General features: G+C 43.2%; 1 protein-coding gene and 1 long non-coding RNA gene across 2 annotated transcripts; one reads left to right on the forward strand and one right to left on the reverse strand.

Moving 5' to 3' along the window:
* The first annotated feature begins 11,350 nt into the window (after positions 1-11,350).
* Positions 11,351-27,509, forward strand: col1a1a (collagen, type I, alpha 1a). Its single transcript, XM_079563968.1, has 48 exons — positions 11,351-11,917; positions 13,490-13,678; positions 14,201-14,223; positions 14,359-14,394; positions 15,550-15,642; positions 16,363-16,431; positions 16,513-16,557; positions 17,338-17,391; positions 17,492-17,545; positions 17,627-17,680; positions 17,754-17,807; positions 17,893-17,946; positions 19,448-19,492; positions 19,564-19,617; positions 19,692-19,736; positions 19,826-19,879; positions 20,107-20,205; positions 20,303-20,347; positions 20,479-20,577; positions 20,737-20,790; positions 20,870-20,977; positions 21,187-21,240; positions 21,723-21,875; positions 21,972-22,070; positions 22,147-22,200; positions 22,283-22,336; positions 22,422-22,529; positions 22,616-22,660; positions 22,767-22,865; positions 22,940-23,047; positions 23,131-23,292; positions 23,428-23,481; positions 23,561-23,668; positions 23,748-23,801; positions 23,890-23,943; positions 24,050-24,211; positions 24,307-24,414; positions 24,492-24,599; positions 24,680-24,737; positions 24,823-24,926; positions 25,005-25,058; positions 25,161-25,268; positions 25,353-25,406; positions 25,484-25,591; positions 25,685-25,964; positions 26,047-26,237; positions 26,332-26,574; positions 26,876-27,509. Exons 1-48 carry the CDS (start codon positions 11,833-11,835, stop codon positions 27,020-27,022), a joined length of 4,344 nt encoding a protein of 1,447 aa, XP_079420094.1. The 5' UTR covers positions 11,351-11,832; the 3' UTR covers positions 27,023-27,509.
* LOC306968554 lies at positions 11,951-17,526 on the reverse strand. The gene is made up of 3 exons (XR_013793266.1): positions 17,431-17,526; positions 16,492-16,571; positions 11,951-13,191 (listed from the first exon to the last, which is right to left on the reverse strand). It is a non-coding gene; the product is annotated as an uncharacterized lncRNA (long non-coding RNA).
* Positions 27,510-27,780: the final 271 nt, after the last annotated feature.

The raw sequence follows: 27,780 nt of genomic DNA on the forward strand, positions 1-27,780 counted from the left end.
AGTTGTAATTATGATCGTCTGCTGGTGCTAAGGCAGGCTAAGGCTAAGGTAGACCTAAACTCTGTGGCTCTTTATTTTGTGTTTTGTAAGTCATTAAGTTGTTTGTTAATGTTGTGTAAACTGACGAAACTTTGTAGTGAATTTTTAAGACTGTGTAAGTTTGACAGTTGACACAGCGGCACAAGAGTCCGCTCAGTGCTGGAGACTTTCTCTGTGATGATCATTTTTCTCTGTGCTGTCTGGCAGCAGAGAACAGCTCATAGTTTCCATCCTCGGCTTGTCTGTGCTGCGTCGAGGCGGGGGATGGGCCTGATATTCTTCACATGTTGAAAACAGAGTACAACTAAGAGAAATACACTGTGCTCATTCCCTTCTGCGCTTTTCTGACCCCTCCTCCTTAGCTAACGACATCAGCCATAGCTTTAAACAAATTCCCACACATGTGATAAGACTTGCAAATGCTTAAGTACTAGTATATATATTTAAAGATTTGACCCAGAGCATTTGGTTTGGAGAAACGGGAGCGTGATTCATGGTATTCTATCAAACAACAGATATGCCATTGAGCACTTCTCCTCTAAACTGTATCAAACAGATCAAGTGACAAAGGGCATCCTTGACGTGTGACTGTTTTGGATGTTCAGTAGCAAAATAAGTATGTGTTTAAACTGTGTGGCATAATGGTGCTATTATAAATGTACCTGGTGAACCCAGTGACTTTGTGGGAAGCTCATAACCCACTTTAAACTTTACTTGCTCTGACATTTATTGTGTAGCATGTTCCCTGAATAAAGATTCCTGCTTCTGCTGCACTGTGTCATTTACTCCTCACAGAGAAGGGGCTGCCAGACACCCACCAACAGGTCTGTCTGAGTCTAACAAAGCAAACTAGGCCGAGGACTACGAATGTCTGCCTCACGATAATTAGACTGAAGAAGTCATTGCCTTGCTCATGGGCACCTGAAGCCCCTCAGTGATCAGGGCTAACTGTTGCTAATGCTAAGTGCTGGAGTGTTTTGGTGGAAGTCTGCAGCTGGGTTCAGTCTGACCTCACTGACAGAGAGAGAGAGAGCATATTTAAGGAGCAGAGGGAAGAGTGGAGTGACTCACATGTGGACGTGGCCTCTCTCTCCCACATCTCCAAACTGAGCCAGTCGTTTCCCAAGTCAGAACGAAGCCTTCAATTATGGGTCTTTGGCAGAGAGAGACGAGGGGTTGGCGCACTGTATTCTAACCCAGAAATCCAGTTTGAAGCCATTTTCTTTTGCAGTCAAACACCACTGGGCCCTTCAGCTTATACAATACTAAATGTATTATATTTGAGGTCTTCATTGTAAGGCTGCTGCGCATGTGTTCAAGGAACAGGCTACACTTTATTTTACACTATCTTGATACATTGTACCAAACAAAATTTAGTACAATGTAATCTGCTTTGTACCAATCTGTAATAACTTGCAGTACATAGACAATGGAATATAGTGTATTACTACTTTGGAGGTACATAATGTAATGAGACCCTTAGGGTTAGGGCTTAAGGTTAGCGTTAGGGTCTTTTCTTATTACATTACGTAACAACAAAGTACAAATACTTATTATTCCATTGTGTATGTAACCCATAGTTTCAAGTTAAATTTGGCAGGTACAACGTATCAAGGGTTGTGTAAAATAAAGTGTTACCAAGGAACACTGTTCTGGCCTCAGCGTCGATTTGAGAACCAGCTCTGACAATTTGCTGAATGTCTCCTCTTGCTCTTCTTTCAACATGTAATGACCTGGCGAGTAAAGTCTTTCAATTAGTGTGAGGGTCCGAAATGGAACCTAACCTACAGGCAGATACCTGCAAAATTGTTAGTTTATGCCATGCACAGTGGTTCACTAATGTAATTGGTGCCATGCGCACATAAAATCTTCCAAGAGGCGGAACTGTTTAATTGGCTAAGGTCCTTCTGCTTTTGCCATCAGCACTCTGGTTGTAAATGATTATTAAAGAGGTGGCCTTTGACACTAACATATGTATACATACACACATACTCTTAAAATAATATAGACTTTCCCCCTTTTTGCCAGTAGCGTTAACTTCAAACAAGCTACCGTTTCCGTTCATAAAGACCTTTTTTTTACACACAAATCAACACACACGTTAGCTCGGCCATTAGTGTGGGAGCCAGAGGTGGTAATGAGAAAGCAGCAGGTAACCTAAGCTAGTCATCCATAGACACACACGCACATAGAGGCTTCTCGCTGCATGTGATGACAGACAGCTGTGTATCTCGGGTTTAACAACACAGGAGGAAGTGTAAACGTGCCGGGACTGCTACATCAAAGAGCCTGCTACTGTAGCCATACGGGGCATCAAGAATTCCACTAAGATTCCTTAAATGTCGAACATTGTGCTAAACTAACTTCTTTTGAAATTGTTTAATGTTGTTTCCTCACCATAGCTGGTGTTATGGTTTTGTGCCATGTGCACTGGTGTGTTCTCGTTGTGCTTGCTGAGGCAGTCACCTTGTCAAGAGATGTGAATGATCAGCTCCACCTCTCTTGGTCAGACCACGCCCTGTTGTTGGGGTTTTAGTACACCTTGATCAGACTTATTTTGATCATGTCACAGCTCTAATCGCTAAACAGATCCTTTCTTAATAATAATCAAATACAGATGCCACAGCTACACTTTATAGCCTCATTTAAACTGTTTATGATTACTTGTTGTTGCTTTACTCGTGTGCTCCTAAACAGTGCTTAATGCTTTTGTAAACATGCAATCCCAAATGAAATAAGATTTTGTTTCTGCTCATGGTTCTCACTGTTGCCACCTGATTTTTCAAGGCTTACACATTTTCTTTGCGCTGAAATCTGGGCTGAATTTAGATGATATACTTAAAGAGACACAGTGAATGGAACTTGTTTGACATTTGATGTCTTTTCGATTACGTGACTTGTGGTTTGTCCACCATCTTGGTGACTGGTGCCTAGTGTTCTTTATAGAAAACTATTTTAAAAAGTAGAGAACAACAAGGCCACATCTGGTAAATACACTGCGTTTACAATTATTATGCAAATTGTATTTCAGTGTCATAAGGTTAAAAAAAAAAAAATCAATGAAACTCATGGATGGTTTTGTGTCTCAGCGCTCTTTGAATCACTGACATTAGTCTCAGACGCCTGGGATGATTAGTTTCAGGTGAGCCCAGGTAAGGGAAAAACTACTGAAAATGGACGTTCCACATTATTAGCAGACCACCATTTTCAAGCAATAAGGGAAAGAAAAAGGATCTCTCTGCTGATGGAAAACATGAAATAGTTGAATGCCTTGGACTAGATATGAAAACCTTTGATATTTCATGAAAGAATCATCGTACTGTTTGGAGATTTGTGGCTGATTCAGAGCACACACAGGTTTGCACAAATAAAGGGACAATGAGGACAATGAGGACGGTTTCGGATGGTTTCTGGGCTTACTGCAGCCGTTTCTGCTTGTGAGCATTCAATTAACAGTTCAGTTAACGGGGTGGGTGGACAAAAGGTTTATGCACAACTGCAAACCTCTGGAGGGTTCTACACCTTGATGCTTGGGAGACTTCAGAGGCACCAGCAGCTTCAAATACCTGATTACTGCTTTGTAGCAGCTTTTCTATTAATCTGATGTATGTAAACCCTCCTCATTGTGCCTTTATCTGCACAAACCCGTGTGTGCTCTGAATCAACCACAAATCTCTTAACAGTACGATTATTACGCTTAATCTTTCATGAAATATCGAAGGTTTTCATTCCTAGTCCAAGGTATTCAACTATTTTATGCTTTTCATCAGCAGAGAGATGCTTTTTTTTCACATACTGCTTGAAAATGGTGGTCTGCTTAATAATGTGGAACGTCCTTTTTCAGTAGTTTTTCTCTTAGCTGGGCTTAACCTGACAATTCATCATCCCAGCAGTCGGAGATTGATGTCATTGATGATTGATGTTGATGTGATTCAAAGAGCCCTGAGACACAATGCTATCCATGAGTTTAATTGATTTTTTTTTTGTTTTTGTTTTTTTACCTTTATAGTGCTGAAATACAATTTGCATAATAATTGTTGACGGAGTGTATCTGTAACACTCTGTGTCCAAATGACCTCTATCAAGCAACTGTATGTGTCAACACTGGTTGAAGCTGAGAGCATTTGGACCGTCTCACTTTGCCATCGGAGACCTCAGTGATCCTGCTCACTTTGTCAATTTGATCTGGAGTGTGATCGACAGAATCTGTGCAGACTCGAGTTTTCACCGGACTGGCACCGCCTGCGCTCTCCTCTCTGCATTCTCGCCTCAGCTCACACTCATTGCACTGCAGCCTCAAAACATTCATTTAGTATTTACACCCTTTTATCCTCTTACAGGACAACTGTTAGCCCGCAGTGAATTAAGCAGTGAGAGAGGACAAAATATACCAATGGTCCTGCTGTAGTGCACTGTATCACTGGGTCTGGTACCTGTCCCAGGTAGGTAAAAAAAAAGTCTTAGCTCATTCAGTAAACTGCTGAATTTGAGAACAATCTCTCATTCAACCTCAGCAGGCCGTGTCATACAAATAAATCTATCTCATTCATCCACTTTTTAGTCTATTGTGCATGATAGCTGCACCAATAGGGAGTCTCCAATTTCTCTCTGTTTTTCAATGGCTTCATTTAGGGGGAAGCAAAGAGCACTTACTACTCTGCCTATGTCCTTACATGCCATGCTTTATGACAGGGCTCCTGTAACAACAGTGCAGGTCACAGAGATCATTGGTACAACATTATCATCCTGTCAAGTACTGCACTTCTGTGGCACATTGGCCATGTTTGTAATTCATGCTTCGTCGTTGAAATTCATCCACATGCATTTTTAGATCTGTGTAGAAGTGTGGCACTGTTTTATTTGCTTTCTCTGAAATGCCTTTCTACAAATGAAGGATAAAAATATATTTGTGAGGATTTTTGAGTTTTTCAGGAACCCACCCGGTTCTTTTCAAAACCCAGAAGAACCCGGGGCCAAGTTGGAACTAATTTGAGGGTGTTAATTGTTTATTTCTCTGGGTAATCATATATGTATAAAATACAGCCTGGTTTGATGCTGTTTCTGTGCTGTGCCATGCTGTTTATATATACCAGAGGACACCAGACTAGTGCATTCTGATCCAAAACAAAACACAGGCTTTGTTTATAATTCTGTCCCAGTACAACTGGCAGGAGCATGTCCGAGGGGTGGCCGGGGGTAGCGGTGTGTGGGCTGTGGCAGGATATTGGGGATTGTTTTGATTAAATTAATTGCAACATTACCCTCTATCTGAAAGATTTTTCATTAAATAGTAGTTATTTCAGTTTACTTACAAGAAAAGGTTGAAGGCCTTTAAAGTGCATATCATACATTGACGAAAAACATAGTTTACACAGTTATAATTAAGATGTTGCAAACAATTTGACCCAGCTTTCTTTAGTCTGGACAGTTTTTGTGATGTTTATAGTTTCACTTCCTTATTGGACACTGACAGGAAGTGACATTGATGAAGGCAAACCATTTTAAACTGTTGCCGTACCGACAATGTAAAGTCAATGGAAAATGAGTGAAACTGCTATGGAGCTTTACCTTTATCTATGTCACTTCCTGCTATTGGCTTAAAAATAAAAAAAATAAAAAAAGTTTTCTGCCCAACATCTCTCAAATAAAATGACAATTATGCAACTGATGAACTTGCATCTGCTGTTCTCCATATAAATAAGTAATATTTTCAAAAGCAGTAAAGCAGAACTAAGTAACTCGTGCCCCTAGAGGTCATAAGTGCCACTACAGATGATGTAGCATATTATGTTTTTTTACGCTGACAGAAAAGCCAAAAGGAGAGAGGGATATTGTACATCCAATGACACAATGGAGATCATTTTTTCACTCAAACGTTGCTGTAAACACTGCTAAAGTGGCGCTAGCCCGCAGTTAGCTTTGCCCGTTAGCCTGTTAGCCTCTTCTTCGTGATTCCCATAGTGTGTATTGGTGACTCCGACCCGGTGGCAGCCAAGTTGCAATTGTGGTTTTCTGGCCAGAGACGCCAGGGGGAGATGAAAGACCCCAATCATCCCATTGACACTTGCATTATCTCCAGAGGGACGAGGAAAAGGATTGATTAAGTTATTTTTTTTTTAAAAAGGTACTTATGTGGATGTCATCAAACATCCTCATATTGGTCAGATTGTTTTTTATTTTAAAACGATGGAGAGGTAACTCTTAAGTGTGGGAGAGCTCCACTCCCAGGGGCAAAACAGCTGGGCAGACCGCCCTCTTCCTCCTCCCTGGAGAACTTCACCTGCTACACCTGGATCAGACCATTTCATGCAACAATCTTTAAGAAAGGCATTTCGATTTGATCCTGTTATAATTCCATCCCAGGAAATCCAATATGTGTCATCTTTTTCACCTAACATTTTTATTTCCCTGCTGCTCTGGACTTTACAGATTTATCCAGAAGAGTTTGATTGAGTTCAAACAAATTAATGAATAATAAATAGATGATGTGTTTATCCGCAGTGGCATCGATAACAGCCAAAGTTTTGCAAACCCTCTCATTTCAGAAGTCCTAAAACATTTGGAGTGGTTCCAATTATTATCATTATCGCCACTACTGTTTTTATACCCTATATTTACATCAAAGCTACTCTTTTTTCTTCTTCTTCTTTTTTCTTTTTAAGATCAGCCTTTGAAGATTTTTTTCAAGTGTCTTACATAATCTGCTCTGGGCGCATAAGACGACAGCCAGTGTATACATAGTTCATGATTAATCTATATTTTTCCTACAAATGTTGAGAAAACCATAGCCATAGCTTCTCAGTCAAACGACTCAGGGAAGCATCTTTGTGTGAAAGCGCTGAGGATACGGAGCTTCCTCGGCTTTGTGTGTCCCTCTAATGACCGTTTGCATGAAACCTTCTGGTCTTTGAGAGCACACACCGTGTCATTTGTCAGTTTTCCAGAGATGGCGAGGAAGCTGTTAGCTGGAGAAAATATTCCAAAAATGTTCACTGCAAAGAACTGTAATTGACACTAATAAGTCTTCCTTTATATCATTGTCATGTTTTAGGTTTATGTTTTTTATCAGGACTCTCCAATCTGTGTTTTTTCTGGGAAAAAAGGGCATATTTCATTTCCAATGCTCTATACAAGCTTTTTATAAATACCTTTCTTCCCCAGACTGTATTTATGTGTTTCCCTATATCTTCATACCCAATGCCAAGAATCTAAAGCATTTCTGTGTGTTGTGTCCAATTGTCGGACAGAAATGGGAGATTACAGACTATAGCTTGTTTGATTTACTAATTACTGCGCGCCTTTACTGCAGTAAGGCCTTGGCACGAGCTGTAATTAGCTGGTAGTGTAGGGCGCTGTATGTGAGCTCACCTCCAGTGTCCGGGTCAGACACGTTCTCCAGCCTCGAAGAACTTATTTGACCTTACAATGAGCTAAAGTTATCCCATCGCAAAGCCCACAGCAAAAAAAACAACAACAATTATTGTCAACACCCGCCATGCGATGTTAGTGTATGCCTGCTTGAAACTAAAAGTATTCGAGAACATTTACGGCGAGCAAGGATGAACTGGTCTTTAATTATGTCTACAAAGCTTTGAGTTAGATCAAAAAGTGCATAAAGACCAATCGGCTATTGCTGCAGTGTTGAAGTCAAGTTTGAATGCTGCGTTGGACTCCCATGAACGGAGAACATTCAAGGACCAGGGGCCAGGAAACGCTATTTAGCTATACAGTAATCTGGTGCAGTTTGTGTGTGAATTGTGCTCTACAAATAAACTTGCCTTGCCTTGTCTCTTAATGTCACTGTTCCCTCAAAAAACATTAAATCAAAAAATAATGTAAGGGTTTATACAGGTTTTTCATGTGCAATAGGCCAGGGTGAATGGTGCTTGAGAGTGAATAAATGGAGGTTTGCCTGGCCTGCCAAACTACATGCTTTTTCATAGATATTTCAAAGACATGTAGTCTGGGAGAAAGCATGGTCTCAATGATTCCTGGTGGGCGTGATTGACACACGGCATCAACCAATCAGAGCAACGCTAGATACGTCGCAGCAACAAGCGGCAGGAAGCCTTTCCAAAAACGTCCTTATTTACGAGGAGCGCTTTGAACGCTATTTTTTGCTCCGGATTTAGGGATTACTTTTTTTTTTAAATGATCTAAAAGACGAAAGAGCAGAAGAAAACAACGTATCACTCGCCGCGCACGCCATCTCTATTGTTTTGGTAAAGTGTGGTGACGGCTTCCGCCTCTCGGGGGAATGAAGTCCCGCCTCTCGGTGCGTGATTGGACCGATGTGGGTAAAATCGTGAAAGGAGGAGCTGTCCAGACGTTGGTGCAGATGTGAGCAGCCGCGCTTCTGTCGGTCTGTCCCAAAGGGCAGCCGTGGCTATACAGCTCACCATCAGTGTGTGACCTGTGAGAGCTTATAAAAGCCTAGAAGGCTAAAGGGAGAACCTGAGGCAGTGCGATGTAAACGGGGAAAAGAATGTGAGGCTGCCATAGGAGAGCAGCGCTGGTGCTGTTTCTAATAAACCAACAAACTAAGTCGTGTAATGAGCGACGCCAGTGGCGCAGGCACATAGCACAACAGCTGTGCACAGGCAAGATGACTGTCTCACGTGGAGCAGTGCTGTCCTTGCGCCAAAAGATCGGGCCCGATAACATTATCTGTCACTTTTTAGATCTAGAGTAGTTTCAGCATTGGGCACTTTTTACTTTTACTTTTTACTTGAATATAATATTTTAATGAAGTCTCCTACATGAGTAAAAACAGCGTCACAAGAGGCACTAGAGGGAACAAGAAAGGGACAAACAAGGAGAAGATGGTGAAAGACTGTTGTGGAGCGGAGGGAGCTGTGCAGGAGGATGAGGAAGGAGGAGGTGATAAGCTGACCAGTGCAGGACACCATGCTCTGAAACAGGGGCAAACCCATGAGGCGGTGCACCGTTTCAGTGGAGGACTGAAGGAAGCCAGCCAGGTTTCCTCCAGGTGCTACAGTTGCCCTATACCTCCAAAAACATGCTGGTCTGGTTGGCCCACTATGGTGGCGTTGCTCAGTTGCAGCGGCTCAGGACTAACACCTGAACACTGTTTCGTTGTACAGTTGTACAATGACAAATAAAGCACTTACTTACTTACTTGCTACACTGGTGAGGATTCAGGCATAAACCTCAGGACTCTTCCTGCCTTTGCTGACAAATTGTCCCTGTGAAGCACCATGTGTAGCTGAGAACAGTAGATTTGTGAAGACGCTGTGCCAGATCTTCAGCTCTGATATTGTGTAGAGTTTGTAGAAATCTGGTCATTATGACGTATGGGCAGACTGTCACAATTGGTTAATTGCTGTTTAGGGTCTACAGAAAATAGCACTCAGTCAAAGTAAATGCAGCAGACTCCTTTTTGATCAGAAATATCACTAGTGGTCCACAGAGAATGGGAATGTGTGTTGAATCATGAAGCTATGACGCTTCATTCAGAGGAGACTGAGGGAGTGATGAGCTGGCGATTCCACCTCTGCTCTGCCTCTCGGCCTTTTCTTCTTCAGAGTGCATTCCACTGAGCGCTCACTGTAAGAGGCAGACACTTGGATAATGTGGAGGTATCTGCGCAGCAGCAGAGAGCACAGAGGAGGGGGGAATTAGAGGCTCCAGACTGTGCTACGTGTCTGCCTCCTCTGGATCAGATGGCACAGGCCACTCGTCTCCCTCGGCTCATCTGCTTCTTAATGTGCGCTTTGGCCTTAATTACAGCTCACCTGCCGTCGGCCCGGCGCGCTCTGAGGGGGAGGCGAGGGGATCGCCGTATAATCCTTTATTTGGACGGGGGGCCGCTAAAAAAGGGCCTTTATTATTGACTGCCAATAACAATCATATAGTCTGCAGACCCCACAATTGTGCAGGTATTTCCAAAGAGTAGCAAGTTTAGCTCTCTGCAGCCACTGCTGTAAAAGGAAAAAAGCAACATCTGGTTGGTTCATAGGAAACAGGACAGTTAAGCATTGGCAGATAGCAACTCCAACAGGCCTATTGTTCAACTGAGCACCACTGCAACAGCCCAGTCAAAGTTATTAAGGGAAGACCTGGTGGTGACAAATTAAGGTCTCAAACAATCTACTGATGATCAAAAACTTAAGATAAGAATCATTAAACCAAGACGATGAGTTCTAAACAATGTTGTTTTGTTTCCTTCTTTTTATACTGTATAGTCTTACCACTCATACAATGAAGACTATTTTTTGTTTGTAGAGCAGCTGATGACCGATAGCCTTACTGAATGTTTGAAGCTGATTCAATCATTTCAAGCCAAATAAATAAAAGGGATAAAGATTTTTAAAGATTTTAGGCCTCCCCCCAGACACACCTAAAAAACATCATAGTTTTTGCATGTAGTCGGCCTTACGGCTTATAGAGCTTAATTTAAACCTGTTGTTGGTACAGAGCAGTGTCACACCCAGAGGTGTTGATTTGTGCCATTTCTGAGTCCGGCCCAAGTGACAAACAGTATTAAAATTATTTCTACTGTCTCTTCTAATATTTGTATTGTATTTGTAGACTTTATCATCTCCATAGAAAATATGTCCTCTGCCAAAGCCAATGCCTCAGAGCAACCTGCAGGAGTGACGACCACAGTCCCGGACACATCTCCAGATTTTGAGCCAGGATCTCCTAGAAGGTCTTGCCCTGCGTTCATGTTTTGAGTTGATGGAGGATTCTCACCAAGACAAGCAGAGAACATTCAATGTCCGCACAGACAGATCCAGAAATGAAACCTGGGACCTTCTTGTTGTGCAGCGATTATTGCCTCCACAATATACATGGCTGATGAATGAAATCTCATGACTACATCTCTATGAGAAAGGTGGTGAGCGCTCTTTGAGTGTCATAGATTAAAAATAAATCAGAAAATGTACGATTTCTCCTCAGTTTATTTAGAAACTGTAAAAAATATTTATATATATACAATTTCTGCGAAGTTATTGTTCAAATCGTCTCGTTTCATTCTGTACTTTGCTTTGTGGCTCATGCAGGCCCTGTACACATTATGATGACAGAAAGGGCACATGAACAGAGGCTGCCATGCTTTTCATTCTGAGGGCAATAACTGTAATCCATTAATGCACATAACCCAAGTGTTGATGACCAAAGCTGAAAGTTGTGCTTGAGAACAATGGAACTTTAAGGTCAAACTGAATCAGCAGGAGGCAAACTCAGACTAAGCGAACACATCAAACAGCAGAGTTCAGCACATGTTCACAGCTTGACAGCTCGGCCGTAAAAACCCCTGGAAAGTAAAACAACCAAGCAAAATATGCAAGATACACCAAAGACGTTTAATGGAGGACAAATCAGCAGAAAGTGGCAAGATTAGGATAAAGCACTTCAAATAACAAGGAAGTGGAAGGACAGTGAGCCGTGGCTGATGCTGCACAGATCAGGTTTCTGGCCTCACAGAAGGAGGGACCTGCTGCTTTTACCACTTCTTCTCTGTCTTTTCTGCTAGGGTTTTTTTTTTTTTTTCTGCTGTGAAGGAGGGGTCCGTTTTTGTCTTCCCTAAACGTGCGCAGGCAGCGGGCTAATGAGGGTGCGTCGCAGTACCTCCCAGTTCTCCAGGCTCCACATATAAAAGCCCCGGGTGAGAGTGAGGGAAGGCAGTAGGGAGTTTTCTGCTGGGGTCAGGAACAACGGTGATCGGCAAAGCGGACCCTACCCCGTGTATGAGTGGAGTGTAGGAGACCAAGAAGACCCCTTCCTTTTCTTGCCCCAAAGAGTCTACATGTCTGGTGGCATCTAGACATGTTCAGCTTTGTGGATATGCGGCTGGCGCTGCTGCTCGGCGCGACCGTGCTCCTGGTCAATGCCCAGGGATTTGATGATGACCGTAAGTTTTCAAACCTGGAGATTCTGACAGCAACTTTTGGTTTGGCTTTTCTTTTTTTTTTTACCTGCTACTTTGGATATGCCATCGGGTGTGGACATCTGCTGAGAGCTGGCAACATAACTGGAAGCAGAGCGTGGGCCAGATGATGTGCACTTCCATCATTTCGAGCGGTAGCAGTTTGTTGCCAAGAAAGTTAGATTGAGGTGTATCTTTATAAAGGCGTGGGCATCTCAAAAAGGCCTGTCTCCTTGTGCTCGCCTGTGCCTTCTGCCCCTCTTGATGTGTGCAAAGCGAGTCTGTGCAGGTTCTCCTCCAGGCAAGGCCTTTAAAAGCTATACCAGGCATGCTTCCTATGTCCATGCATAGCTTCCCTTTACTTTAGGTTCACAGGGCTTCTTATTTACAACCCGAGTCCATCTAAGGCAAAGCTAGGGTAGTGTTGATGGATGGGGTGTAGGATGAGGGAGGAAGTGTGCTCTTGATGACCAAAACACAAGGATCTCCAGACAGAAAAGGCACAGTGGCTTCCACAATGTGGCAAGGTAATTCACAGCCTCAGGCCAACTATCAGGCAGGCCAGGTGAGAGTGTGAAGAGCAGGCGTAGTCTTGTCTGTCACAATCACAGGAGCAGAGGCAGTTTTGAGACAAATTCGGGGAAGTTGGGGGACAGTGAGTGAAAACTTTGGGAAGACAAAGGAAGGAGGCCCTGGAAAAAACCAAGCACAAGCCCAAGTCACTTTTTCCAGATGTGGCTCCACTGTCTGGAGAAGTTCAGCAGCTGTGGTTTAGAGGTGTGGGGGGGGGGAGGCCTGTGTGTGAGCGCATGGACTCACAGCGCCACCTAGAGGAGTTTCTGAACAACAGCCAGCAACATCTGTCCGCCACGTCCCACGCTCGCCCCCCCTCCCTCCTCTTTCTTTCCACTCTTTTTTTTTTTTTGCTGCTTCTAATTGCAAACACATGCGGAGAGTTTCCAGGCCCCGCTGCCAAGCCGACAGTGCACGCTCTGAGCTCAGCACTCAGGCACGTCGTAGGACCTCAGAAGGAGGCCCAGAGAAGCCTGCATTTGAGTTAGAAAAAAAAAACACACATGTGATGCTGCAGCTGATGCTGGAAAATGTGACAGAATATGGCTGTTATGGAGCAGGAAGAGGAGAAGCACTGGAGACTTTAGTTTTCCTCTTCGGTGAAAAAAGTCCAAACGCTGCTTTGTGGCTCTGATGCACATTTCCATTCATTTGTTCAAAGCTTCAGCCGCTGAATTGTTTTTCACCTGAACAAATAAGAACAGAAAAATCAGGCATTAGGGACACATTTACCTTTATTCTGACAAACCATTCATTTGGCATTAAAATATAAATGTTTCGTAAACTTTATGATCAAAATGTACAAAACAGCATCTCTTAAAATAAAAGTATTTGAGCATTGGCAACATAAGATAACCTTAGAGTTTATTTGGTCAATAATCTCCCAGTGTTTACTTGCTTTCCTTGGGTTAGGCCTTATAGTTATTTCTATGGTGCCAGATGTCTGACCTCTACCCCCCCCTCTCTCTGTGGCGCCCTCTTCAGGCCAAAGTGGGAGCTGCACCATGGACGGCCAGGTGTTTGCTGACCGTGACGTATGGAAACCCGAGCCCTGCCAGATCTGTGTGTGCGACAGCGGTTCCGTGTTGTGTGATGCTGTGATCTGCGAAGACGTGGACTGCCCCAACCCCATCATCCCCCACGACGAGTGCTGCCCCATCTGCCCCGACGACGGTACTGCGCAAATTCTCTTCACTGTTTAGGCACTGCCAGGGACATGTGACTTTAGCGTCGCTTGCTTTACTCAATCAGCCTGTTGTATGTACATTTATAAAGCATTCATTACTATAGAAGACATGCATCTATTTTTGATCACTTTGAACTTCAGTCAGTCAGCATCATCCTCATGTATTTTCTGGTTTATCAAAGCTTTGCGTTGGCAGAGAAAGTGGTCACTCAAAACTGAACTAAAAGGCAGCAATGACTACAGTAATCATGTTTATAGTCAAGTTTTTCCCATCTAAAGCGTCATCAAACATACAACAATGTTCTATAAAAGTCAAAGTGTCGGATAATGCAATACTGATCTCCAGTTATGTCCTTCTCTACCCATGCAGTTCATAGAAAGAGCAACTCTTTAACAATATTTAAACAACTGAGGCGAACCATGATTTCGCTTCACATCTGTAATGAGACTGTGGTGTTTAAAGATTTGTTTTAAATCTAATCAGATTGATGTTTTCCATGTTTTGGCAGGATTCCAGGATGCTCAGGTTGAGGTAGGCATTTGTTTGTTTCTTTCCAAATGTGAGCATATGATTAGTAGATGTTTGGTCTAGAGTCAGAAGAAGAATAGATTTTATGCATTCATTAATTTATTTGATTACAAAATGCAAATTTCATATTTCCCACAGGGACCCAGAGGAGAGCGTGGGCCCAAGGGAGACCGGGTAAGTGAAATGCTTTTTTAAAAATGATTGGTTTCGCTCTGTGGATGTGGCCGCTGTGGTTTGTGGAAGCCACGTAGAAAGCAAGTGTCTAGTGTTAGCGTGGTGTGTTTTTAGAGCAGCGGTAAAAACAGAAGCTGCTTCTAAAGTCATGAAAATATGAATACAATGACAATATGTTTCTCTTTTACAACTATAGCATTTTGTAAATGATACATCAATACATCAAAAGTGTCCGAGCAGTTGGAAGGGTCAAAGTTGTACAGCAGTGAAATAAGGAACATTCAAGCTGCAACATGCAACGCACGAAGTTGGATTCTTTCCTGGTTCAGTTTAATTTAAGGCATTTTGCTTTACGGCTCCTCAGCCCAGGCATAACATGTTCACTAGATTGTATGTTTCTATGGAACTTTTTATAAAAACCTGTAACAAACATTAATAGATATTTATAACATACCTTTTAAATCTTGAGCTATAGATTAATAAGTATATCAAAAAACGGATTACTTATTTTTGATTTTCATACTTTTTACTGAAGATCCTTAATATTTCATCCAGTGTTTATTTTGATGATATTACTTGACCAGCTGGCAGCGTGTACTTCCTGGTTGGTCACATGATCTGCCATTAAAGCTGATTAATTGTTTACACTCTCAAGAGTCCCGCCCACTTGCGGACATTCGGTTGGTGCCGGAAGTAAAATTCACATTCATTTTATACATTGACTTTTCAAACATTTTAGAATTTAAAAGAACAACGCAGGCTAACCAGCTACGTGCTAACTCATGGACACAAAACACACCATTTTAAAATGAAGATTTATGTAAAACTTTATAAACTGAAAAGTTCTCAAATTTTCAAGTATTTAGAGTTGTCTTTCTTAAAGTATCAGCGCGCCGGTCGTCAGTTAGCACATAGCTGATCAGCCTGTGTCATGCTTTTGAACTCTTTATATTTTCAGTTTATTTTTCGAAAAGTTAATGCATAAAATGAATGCGATTTTTTTAGTGCTCACCACATGACCGAAAGAGGGCGGGACTGAGCTCTATGTTGTGCATAATACAAACATATTCACATGTTTGCATCGTGTAGCAGAAATGTCTGTGTTTAACAGTTCAAAGCTTTTGAATTTTAATGTAATGCCTTGTTTCTCTGCAGGGTCCTGCTGGCCCTGCCGGTAGAGATGGCATCCCTGGACAGCCTGGAGTTCCTGGACCTCCCGGCCCCCCTGGACCCCCTGGCCTTGGTGGAGTAAGTTTTGTTTGTTTGTTTTATTGTTATTCAGTGAGGAAACTGGAGAGAGTTTTGAGGGAAAATAAACCCACCATTCATGCTTCAGTTTGACCTAGATTAGGACCGGTGACTTCTGCTCAGTCTGAGGTCAGGGAAAGGTCAAAAGGTCATAAAATGAAGTCGATCGTTCAGGGGTCCTCAACTTGGAAATGTATAAATAATTTGGGAAGTGTAAGTGTTGTTAAGCAGGATTGGGGTCTCATGCAGAAAAAAAGATAATACACTGTTGAGTGACACATGAAAAATATATAACAATTAAATACATGATCAAAGCTGCTCTGTGCTTCAATTGAATTCACTTAATGAACACTCAGAGGTCTAATCTTTTTTAAGTGGCTCTCAATCTCCACAAATGAACTCTTCAGCAGGTTTTCATGTGCCTTTCATCTGGAGCATACAAGTGTTGCTCTTAGAATTGACCAATAATTGTTATTCTAGATTTCCAGCTTCGTGCTAAATAACATTAGCATTAGCATAGCATTAACGGACCTGGCATTTATTAGAAACAACAAAGCTAATTGTGAACTTAAAAAACAAAAACAATTTCAGAATGACTATACACTGAGCTGTAGTGACCATGAATTAATAATAAATAATCACTTGTATTTTCAAATAAGTGTCTGAAAATGTTGGAATTCATTCAGCTGTTTTTAATGAAAGTTGTCTTTTCCCCCCCAGAACTTCTCCCCTCAGATGTCTGGTGGCTATGATGACAAATCCCCTGCCATGCCTGTGCCTGGACCTATGGTGAGTATGAGGCCAAAAACACTCTCGGGGGTAATGCACTCCATTACTGTTTGAACTGACCTGTTTTGGTGTCATGTTTAGGGCCCTATGGGACCCCGCGGACCTCCTGGACCTCCTGGCTCAAGCGTGAGTACAACACTCTGCAAAACATAAAGAGCAAAAGTTGATATACTTGGGCAGTGTTTCTCAAACTGTGGTATTGGTTCCACCGGTGGCAGTGCGTTGGTTGCTTCTGGTTACTCTGCTCCACCTTTATTTAACTCATTGACAAATGTAGGCCTATTCATGTTTTTGTCCACTTTTAGGAGCTGGTTTAGACCTGGTTTTGTCCTATTTTAGCCCCAGTTCAGCTCAAGTTTGGACATGGCACATAGTTAGACCTGTTATTGCCCTGATTTAGCTCAGAAAGCACATTTTTGTGCTTCTGATGTCTGGTTTGAAAAGCATCTTTTTTGTGTGCCCATTTTAAGATCTAAGTGTGCTCTCAACGTGCAGTGTGACATATCTTTTATGTAACTTTTACTATGTGGAGAGCACCACTTTTCTCATGCCCGTGAAAACTAAAATGGTTGTGTTGAGGTACATTTATAGGAATGTTATGGTCAGAATGGTAAATGCAGACTTACTGCAAACAAATACTATGGTTTGAGATGCACTCTTTTGCACATGATTGTCATCACTAATAATGTCTTTCATTTCTTTCATATTACATTTTACTGTCACATAACTTTAAAACTAATTTTGACCACACCCAACACAAATAAATAAACGTACAAGTAACAAGTAACAAAACAAGTATGCTCCAAACGGTTTAGTCTTGAACATACAGCTTGCATTGCATTGACAGCAGTAGTTTGCCTTGTTTATTCAGATGTGTCTTGTAATGGTCTTTGTCTCCCCCTATAGGGCCCTCAAGGATTTACTGGCCCCCCTGGTGAGCCTGGTGAGGCTGGAGCTGCTGTAAGTGGAAAAAAAATCCATGAAAAAAACAAAACATACTCATCTTGCCCTTTTCATCTCACCCTGACATTATTGTCCATCTTTGTTGTCCATCTCATAGGGTCCCATGGGTCCTCGTGGTGCAGCTGGCCCTCCTGGAAAGAACGGAGAGGATGTAAGAACATATAAGTACTGAAATCATTGTTATCATTAACTACGTCTTGCATATGTTTAACTGTACTGACTGTGCTTTTAGGGTGAGTCTGGCAAACCTGGTCGCTCCGGTGAGCGCGGACCTGCTGGAGCTCAGGTAATCTTAATACCAACAAGCGGCCGTGCAGACAATAGTGAAAAACAACTAAATCAAAGTGTGATGTGTTTAGGGAGCTCGTGGATTCCCCGGAACCCCTGGACTGCCCGGAATCAAAGGACACAGAGTGAGTGTCACCCCAGCAAGTCAGATATAAACTGTTCTAAACGACAACAGGACATAAGCTAACAGATTGGATTTGGTCTTCATAGGGATTCAGTGGAGCTGATGGTGCCAAGGGAGACTCTGGCCCTGCTGGACCCAAGGTACGTTTATATTTCAGGATATGACGTGTTTGCTTGTTCCTGTGTCAATTTGTGTCCGAGTTACAGATAAGATGGTACTACTATTTGTACAATTAGTTGTACTGTTCCCTACATAGAATAAACAGAGTTTTCTGGTATTCTGTTCATAGGAATTGATAGCAATACTTCCGGTATGGTGCTTTTACTATGTTGACAGGTGTTTAAATCTCTGTCATGTGCAATCATATTCTGGGGACCTCAATTGGCCTAATGTACCTACCCTTGGTCTATTTGGCTATTTGGTTTATTTAAACTTAAGGACCAAAAGACAAGTGCAGACTAGAAACACATGTTAGCAAAAACGAGCAACATTTATAATGCACGTCTCAAACTTTCAATTTTAGCTAAATGAAAATGTGTCATTCCTTTCCAAATCCTCGCCCTTTAACTTGGATAAAAAGAAATTGCACATCTAAAAGAAATGAGCAGGAAATGTTAAACATGATCAGTTATGCAGGTGCAAGAAACAGAAGCAGTGACAAAGGTGAGGAAGGAAATTCCCACAGTACCAAGACTATGTTAGTATGTCATAGGCTTGTGTTATTGTGCCACAGTCAAACAAACCAGATTCAAGGCTAAACCTTTGTCCAAATGCACCCTTTCATTTAAAAAAAATCATTTAGAATTGCAGTGAATCACTGTGTGCAACTTTTTTTGTTTTAATTTGAAGGATTAAAAATGTAACAGATTACTTCTTAATTCATTCTGAGATTATGACTTTAAGGTTGATAAAATAATATCGCTCTACTCATCGCTTGGATCTCATTCATTTGAATATTTCTTTACGGATCATGCTTTTATTATTTGTTACTACTAAGTTGAAGCAGGTGTAACTTTTTGAAGTGACTGTACTTCCTGGAGTATCACACAGTAATAATATTCTGTACTCCTGCTGGTGTAAAACCTTTGGTTACTCTTAACACTGTGAATAAGTCTGTAAGTCCATGTCGACAGATGGACATGAACCAAAGTTTAATTAATTTAAACTTACATTTTTATCTAAATAATTGTTAGTTTTATATAATTGTGTATTCTTTGAAAAACAATGTTTTTTATATTTGGTTTGTGGGATTACAATGACACTAAAACATTTAGACTTTCACACAGTTAGTTAGTACTCAAGTAGCTTTTAACCCCATTACTGTTTAACTTTAACTTGGTCAATAATGCACAGAATTGTGAAGCGACTTTGAGCATCTGGAAAAATGCTAAATAAGACTATATGCTGCTATATAAGGCTATATCATGATTACATGGGGTACTGCTTTAAAGTAACATTACTCTAACTTGAGTATATATTTTGGCTACTCTTCCCTCCTCTGCTACTAAGTCACTTTCTATCTTAAGTCATTAGCTAACAGTAGGAATACATTAATATTTATGATGTATACTTATATTGGATTAGCATCTACATCAAGTGCACGTGACATAAGTGATATAATGTCCATACCTTTGTGCACAGGGAGAGGCCGGAGCTTCTGGAGAGAATGGTACTCCTGGTGCTATGGTAAGTCACCGCATCTTCAATACTTTTCGTTATTGCCAATCGGCGTCTGACTTCCTGTTCTTCTTTGTCAGGGCCCCCGTGGTCTGCCTGGCGAGAGAGGCCGTCCTGGTGCAACTGGAGCTGCTGTGAGTGAACAACACACAGGCCATTAGTCTTTATTCAAATGTTTTCATCCAAACTGATAGGTCTGTTGTTGTAGGGAGCTCGTGGTAACGATGGTGCCGGTGGTGCTGCTGGACCTCCAGTAAGTCTCCACAGCTTTTCACAGTCATGTCTTTAAATGGAGCACTGACGTGATCATTTTGTATTCACTGTTTCTGCCTCATCTTACAGGGCCCCACTGGCCCCGCTGGACCTCCTGGATTCCCCGGTGGCCCTGGATCCAAAGTACGTATATAGCTTTTCTCTCTTATTGTTTTTTGTTTGCAGTTTAGTCGTTACTCTAGTTTTGTTTGGATTATTGACCTAATTGACCGTTGAAAAATATTTTGGAATTATTTTTTCAAAAAACAGATCATGCATGTTATTGTTACTGTGTTATAGCCACTTGATGCAGAATCTTCCCAAGAGATAAACAATATTCTTGTATTAATCCAACAGTATTGTCTTTTTAGGGTGATGTAGGAGCTCAGGGTGCTCGTGGACCCGAGGGCCCCGCTGGTGCCCGTGGAGAGCCTGGTAACCCCGGACCTGCTGGCCCCGCTGGACCTTCTGTACGTGACAGCAATCAACTCTGTCCCATTTTCATCAATAATTTGGACACAGCAAAAGTCTGTGCCGCCTCAGGTCTAAGTTTGATTTGTCTCGCAGGGAAACCCTGGAGCCGATGGTGCTGCTGGAGCTAAGGGAGTTCCTGTAAGTGCTTCTATGAAAACATTGTCAATATTTTATTTACTAAATAAGAGAGAAGCCGTGTGATTGGGAAAGATAGACTCAGTCCAGTTACTGCAGCATGAGACTATATTGTTGTATGCTGCCCTCTGCAGGGTGCCTCTGGAATTGCTGGAGCTCCTGGTTTCCCCGGACCTCGTGGACCACCTGGACCTCAGGGTGCAGTTGGTGCTGCCGGAGCCAAGGGTAACACTGTGAGTAATGCTTGATATTTCACCCATATATTCAACCCTACGTTTTAACACTTAAGACCTTGATGTTTTTCCTCAAGGTTGAATGGGACTTAGGAAATGTCTCCATACATTTGTATAGTTGTCATGTGTTTAATCATTTTGTTTTCTTTTAATCTTCAGGGTGAGGTTGGTGTCCCTGGAGCCAAGGGAGAGCCTGGTGCCAAGGGAGAGGCTGTAAGTTCAGCCCAATCCACATTAAGAAATATAATGCATGGTCTCTCATTTACACAACACACTTTGTGTGCATCTTTAGGGTGCTGCAGGAGTTCAGGGACCCCCAGGACCTCCTGGTGAAGAGGGCAAGAGAGGTTCCAGAGGTGAGCCTGGAGCTGCTGGATCCCGTGGAGCCCCCGGAGAGAGAGTATGTACTATCATATTTTATGTTGTATACATCATATTGTAATACTGTAAGTGACGAAAGGATACATTAGTAAAGTTATATAGAACAGTCTTTATGCATTTTCATTGCAAACCAAACCCTCAACATTAGAGACTGTCAAAACAAACAATAATAATGTATGTGTCAAATGAAGCACCCTTGCTAAGATAATCTTATTTTGTTCACTATAGGGTGGACCTGGAGGCCGTGGTTTCCCTGGAGCTGATGGCCCTGCTGGAGCCAAGGTCAGTAAAACAAAAATCATATTCTGATATGTATCGTCAAGTATATAGGGTGATCAGATTATCCAAATCAAAAACTGAATCTGGGACGGGAGTTCACTGAACGCAGCCACATGTTGACTTTGAACTGTTTGATTGTGAACATCTAATGAAGATATCATGGGGTTATGAACTTTTTAATTGGTTTCTACTTTGAGTTGCACAATGCACAGCCAAATTATGGTTGGTGTAATTATAGGTGACATAATATTCATATCACAAGAGATACATCTCTAAATCACTGAGGCCATCCATGATCTGAGATTTACACTTTTTTTTTTTGCCATAACGGCTGAAAACAAAAACTCATGGTAACTCAAAAATGTGTAGAAGTTCATGTATATTCAAGATTTTCCTCATTCATGTTAAGCCCTAATGCCAGTTTATGAATGTGTGATCTTTTTTCCCTGTTCCTATTTTGACATTCACTCATTTCTTTTTTCTAGGGTGCCCCTGGTGAGCGTGGAGCCCCTGGTCTGGTTGGACCCAAAGGTTCCACCGGTGAGTCTGGTCGCACTGGTGAGCCTGGTTTGCCTGGTGCTAAGGGTATGACTGGTAGCCCTGGCAGCCCTGGACCCGATGGCAAGACGGGACCTTCTGTAAGTCTACATTCACTAACATCAGCAAATGATGAGAGCTGAATTATATCAGAGGGAATAAATGCTTTATAATGTTTTTCTTTAAATGTTTCATAGGGAGCCTCTGGACAAGATGGTCGCCCTGGAGCCCCAGGACCTGTTGGAGCCAGAGGCCAGCCTGGAGTTATGGGATTCCCCGGACCCAAGGGAGCCGCTGTGAGTGATTTATTGACTTTTTACGTAAAAACAGACAAGCATTAACATAAACTCACCTGCCCGGGTCTGTGTCTAGGGTGAGGCAGGAAAACCTGGTGAGAGAGGTGTGATGGGACCAACTGGAGCTGGTGTAAGTTGCACTCTTGATCACTCCCTAATATTACTATTGAAAAGGAAAATCATCACTAACATGTGCTGTTTCCTCTATCTAGGGTGCCCCTGGAAAGGATGGTGAGGTTGGCGCTCAGGGACCCTCTGGCCCCGCTGTAAGTCAAATAAACTTGCATCACTACAGAACCTTTGAACATGTGCAGGATGCACAGGTATTGAGTTTTATCTTTTCACTTTTAGGGCCCTGCTGGTGAGAGAGGAGAACAGGGACCTGGTGGACCTCCTGGATTCCAGGGACTCCCAGGACCTCAGGGTTCTACTGGTGAGAGCGGAAAGCCTGGAGAGCAGGTAAGGGTTGTCATACTGAATTATTGAGCAAATTTAAAATTAGTTAATTAATCTCTTTCTTTAATTGTCTCTTGGTGTTTTTGTAGGGTCTGAACGGAGAAGCTGGAGCCCCAGGACCTGCTGGAGCTAGAGTAAGTAACTTCTGCCCCTCAAAGTCTGTCAATATAGAGTTAACATATAATTCAGTACTAAATTAAGTGTCCATTTCTCAAGTTGAGTTCTTGTCGTTCTTCTTAGGGTGACAGAGGTTTCCCTGGTGAGCGTGGTGCCCCCGGTGCTATTGGACCTGCTGGTGCTCGTGGTGGTCCTGGATCTGCTGGAAGTGATGGTGCCAAGGTAATCCAGATCTTAAACGATACCACTGAAATTTAAATGTTGTAGCAATTTCTTTCAACATGTTGTTTCTGTAGGGAGATGCTGGTGCCCCCGGTGCTCCTGGAGCTCAGGGTCCCCCCGGACTGCAGGGAATGCCCGGTGAGCGTGGCGCTGCTGGACTGCCAGGATTGAAGGGAGACAGAGTAAGAGCTACATTCTGATTCAAATGCATCTGTGCATAGATGTGCAGAATGACATGTTAAACACACTGATGTTATTCTTTCAGGGAGATCAGGGAGCAAAGGGTGGTGATGGAGCTCCTGGTAAAGACGGTCCTCGTGGTATGACTGGACCTATTGGACTTCCCGGACCTGCTGGATCCACTGGAGACAAGGGAGAGTCTGGCCCTGGTGGACCTGTTGGACCTTCTGGAGCCCGTGGTGCCCCTGTATGTTTTATTAGCATCCATGCTCATTTGTTGCTTCTGCAACTTATATCCAAATCCTTTCCTGCTCACTGACTCAGTTAACAGATTAGATGGTATGAACATGTTTACAAATAATGTTGCTGGTGTGATCCTCAGGGTGAGCGTGGAGAGTCTGGACCACCTGGACCTGCTGGATTCGCTGGACCTCCTGTTAGTGAAACATAGATGTTCCTCCATTTTCATCTTCAGCTAGCTCAGAATGGTGCTAACGTCTGTTTTGCCACTTCAGGGTGCTGATGGACAGCCTGGTGGTAAGGGAGAGTCTGGAGATAATGGTGCTAAGGGAGATTCTGGTCCCCCTGGAGCTGCTGGACCCACTGGTGCCCCTGGACCTCAGGTTTGTTAACTGTGACAAAATGACACCAACCGTCTTTAATGTATTTGTCAAAAGCCCTGACATAAACATGCTCTTTCAGGGTCCTGTTGGAAACACCGGCCCTAAGGGAGCCCGTGGACCTGCTGGACCTCCCGTAAGTCTCTCACACTGTGGTGCTAGTAGAATTTGATAGCAAATAGTTTCTGTCCTATTGTATTAACTGATGCTTTACTTTTCTTCAGGGAGCCACTGGCTTCCCTGGTGCTGCTGGAAGAGTTGGACCTCCCGGCCCCTCTGTAAGTAATAATGACCTTTTGGATATTGAAATATTGACTTGTGGAAGTTACTTTTGAAATAAATAGTTGTGCCAGGGTGTTAAACTCAGTTTTTCTCCACGAATAGGGCAACTCTGGAGCACCTGGACCTGCTGGACCCGCTGGCAAGGAAGGACCCAAAGGAAACCGTGGTGAGACTGGTCCTGCTGGTCGCCCTGGTGAGGTTGGTTCTGCTGGAGCTCCCGGAGTTCCCGGAGAGAAGGGTAGCCCTGGCGCTGAAGGTCCATCTGTAAGTTTTCTCCAAAAGATCTTGACTGCTCCTTAATTATGTGATGAAAATGGTGAGGATTATAGGTTCCTTTCTCTCTGTTTTTAATCCTCTAGGGTAATGCGGGTCTGCCCGGACCTTCCGGTATTGCTGGACAGCGTGGTATTGTTGGTCTCCCTGGACAGAGAGGAGAGAGAGGTTTCCCTGGAATGCCCGGACCCGCTGTAAGTTTTTAAACATCGACTTAAACGGTATGGTAGAAGAGGAACTATTTGACTGACTTATATTGTTTTACATATAGGGAGAGGTTGGAAAGCAAGGATCTGGTGGGCCTAGTGGTGAGCGTGGACCCCCTGGACCCATGGGACCCCCTGGACTTGGTGGTGCCCCTGGTGAGGCTGGACGTGAGGTATGAACAACTTTCCAGTCTGATATCCTTTCCACTTCATGCATAATAGAATGATTGACTGGATATGTTTTGGTATTTAGGGATCCCCAGGTAACGAGGGAGCTGCTGGACGCGATGGAGCTCCTGGGCCCAAAGCAAGTGCAACTCTGTACACGATCAAGAATCACAATCAAGATTGGAGATTGTTGTTCTAACACAATATCTTTACGTTCCTTTCAGGGAGACCGTGGTGAGGGCGGAGCTTCCGGCGCCCCTGGTGCACCTGGACCTCCTGGTGCCCCTGGACCTGTTGGACCTGCTGGAAAGAGCGGTGACCGTGGAGAGACTGTACGTGACAAAGAAATTCCTGAAAATGTCTGAAAGGTCTCCCTGGTTGATAACTAATATATGCTTTTGTGGTGACAGGGACCTGCTGGTCCTGCTGGTGTTGCTGGCCCTGCTGGACCCCGAGGCCCTGGTGTAAGTAACATGTGACATGAAGAATATCAGCTGTTGTAGGCCAATTAGAAATATGGCAACAAAAGAGCAGTGAAAATAGCTAAAACACTGTCATCCAAACAGGGACCCGCTGGAGCCCGTGGAGACAAGGGAGAGAGCGGCGAGGCTGGTGAGAGAGGAATGAAGGGACACAGAGGATTCACTGGCATGCAGGGAGCCCCTGGACCCGCTGTGAGTTAAAAATCATTATGCGCATGCTGCATCATCAAAAAAATACTCTCACGCACACACAATAATCTGTGAAATTGCTCTTAGGGATCTAATGGAGAGCAAGGACCCGCTGGACCTTCTGGACCTGCTGGACCTAGAGTAAGTTGATGAGATGAGCTGATATTGTGATCCTATAGGACTGACAGAATGACTATAGTTTTCATTGTTTTTTGCAGGGCCCTGCTGGATCCGCTGGTACCTCTGGTAAAGACGGTATGAGCGGTCTTCCTGGACCTACTGGACCTTCTGGACCTCGCGGTCGTTCTGGGGAGATGGGACCCGCTGTGAGTGTGACATCCAACTATAGATTTTGCTCCAGATTTTGCTAACCAGCATTACACTTATAGAGCTAAGGTTCCTGTTGTCTCTTTTTAAAGGGTCCTCCTGGACCTCCCGGACCCCCAGGACCTCCAGGTGCTCCTGGTGGTGGATTTGACCTTGGATTCATTGCGCAGCCTCAGGAGAAGGCCCCTGATCCCTTCCGTATGTTCCGTGCTGATGATGCCAATGTTCTGCGTGACCGTGATCTGGAGGTGGACAGCACCCTCAAGAGCTTGAGCCAGCAAATCGAGCAGATCCGCAGCCCAGACGGAACCCGCAAGAACCCTGCCAGAACCTGCCGAGACCTGAAGATGTGCCATCCAGAGTGGAAGAGCGGTGAGAATCAAGAGTTTTGAGCTTTTGATGATTAGTTTACGGTGGAAGATTTGACCTCGTATGATGTTTTTCAATTGTATAGATTTCTACTGGATTGACCCCGACCAGGGCTGCACTCAGGATGCCATCAAAGTCTACTGTAATATGGAGACAGGAGAGACGTGTGTATCACCATCTCAGCCTGAGGTCGCCAAGAAGAACTGGTACATGAGCAAGAACATCAAGGAGAAGAAGCATGTCTGGTTCGGCGAGACCATGAACAATGGCTTCCAGGTACTGCATTTTTAACAATAACAAAAGCACTATCTTCTTCAATCTTTGTCACCTTTAAAACTGACCCATGAAATCGCTCCTCTTGAATCCATAGTTTGAGTATGGCAGCGAGGGCTCTCAGCCAGAGGATGTTAACATTCAGATGACCTTCCTGCGGCTCATGTCCACCGAGGCAACTCAGAACATCACTTACCACTGCAAGAACAGCGTGGGCTACTTTGACGCCACTGTCGGTAACCTCAAGAAGGCTCTGCTCCTCCAGGGCTCCAACGAGATCGAGATCAGAGCAGAGGGCAACAGCCGTTTCACCTACAGTGTTCTGGAGGACGGATGCACGGTATGGAAGCACCAGGGTTTTCAAAGTGTGATAATTGCACAGGCCATTTCTTTGTGATTTTGCTGCTTTTAACAGACAAATGCACCTCCCGTGGAGAAATGGCATTAATGAATTAGATGTGTATGATAAAAGTCCCACATTGACTTTCTTCTGTAGATGTGTTCATAGATTATAAGCAGTTGTATAGTTATATAGTATAGTTTTCGTCTAAAATAAATATTTACCATTAGATGTTGCCAGATAAGACGTTTGGTAACCTTATGCTGTACATTACTAAAGCTATGTATTTTTTCCTTTTCAGTCACACACCGGAACATGGGGCAAGACAGTTATCGACTACAAGACAACGAAAACATCTCGGCTGCCCATCATTGATATCGCTCCTATGGACGTTGGTGCTCCAGACCAAGAGTTTGGCATTGAAGTGGGACCTGTCTGTTTCTTGTAAAAAGAGCAATCTGGACTTGAAATTGTTGTTGTGTGCGTGAGTGCGTGCGTGTGTGTTTTGTTTTTTTTCTAGCAGTCATCTCTCTCTACAAAAAACCCCACCATAACATTATCAAATTTGCAAGCCCTCCATCCTAAAAACCTGCACTTCAACGAAATGGCGATGACGCAGAAATATTGGCATCATCGTGTTTGGGACCACTACTTTTTTTTCTTGATTTTTGAGTTCTTTTTTTTTTTTTTACAACACCAAGGATCCTGTAAAGACGTTTTGTTTCACTGGCAACAAGAAAATAATATATGCTTCTGTAAAGTGTAAAAAATCGACTTCCCCTGCATTCCATCAAGCCCCGACCTGGCCTCTCTGGAGTTTACACAAGTGACTTATTTTTCTACACCACTGCAAAGAGAGGAAGGACAGTCCCAACAGACAGAACCCAAATGCATTGTACCACGTTCAGGTGTTGATGAATAAACGGTGAAACTGACAGCCATGTTTGTTTCTGCCCATCCTTTTGACTTGGCATGGACGTATGCTTGTTTGTTCCTTCCTGTCCTCTTGTATTAAAACCACCAGCAGAGAACACATGGGTTGAAACCTTTTTTTAAAGAACAAAATGTCTCATGGCTACCTCCAGCTTTGAAAAAGGGACCCGTATGTGTGAACGGAAGCCTGTTGTGGCAGTCAGTCGGGTAGTCAAGTTTTCAGCAGCAAAAATAGCTAACTTTTAAGGTGCTATTCTTTATTAAGGGTCGTCT

This window comes from Gobius niger (genome assembly GCF_951799975.1).
Source record: "Gobius niger genome assembly, chromosome: 10".
NCBI lineage: Eukaryota > Metazoa > Chordata > Actinopteri > Gobiiformes > Gobiidae > Gobius > Gobius niger.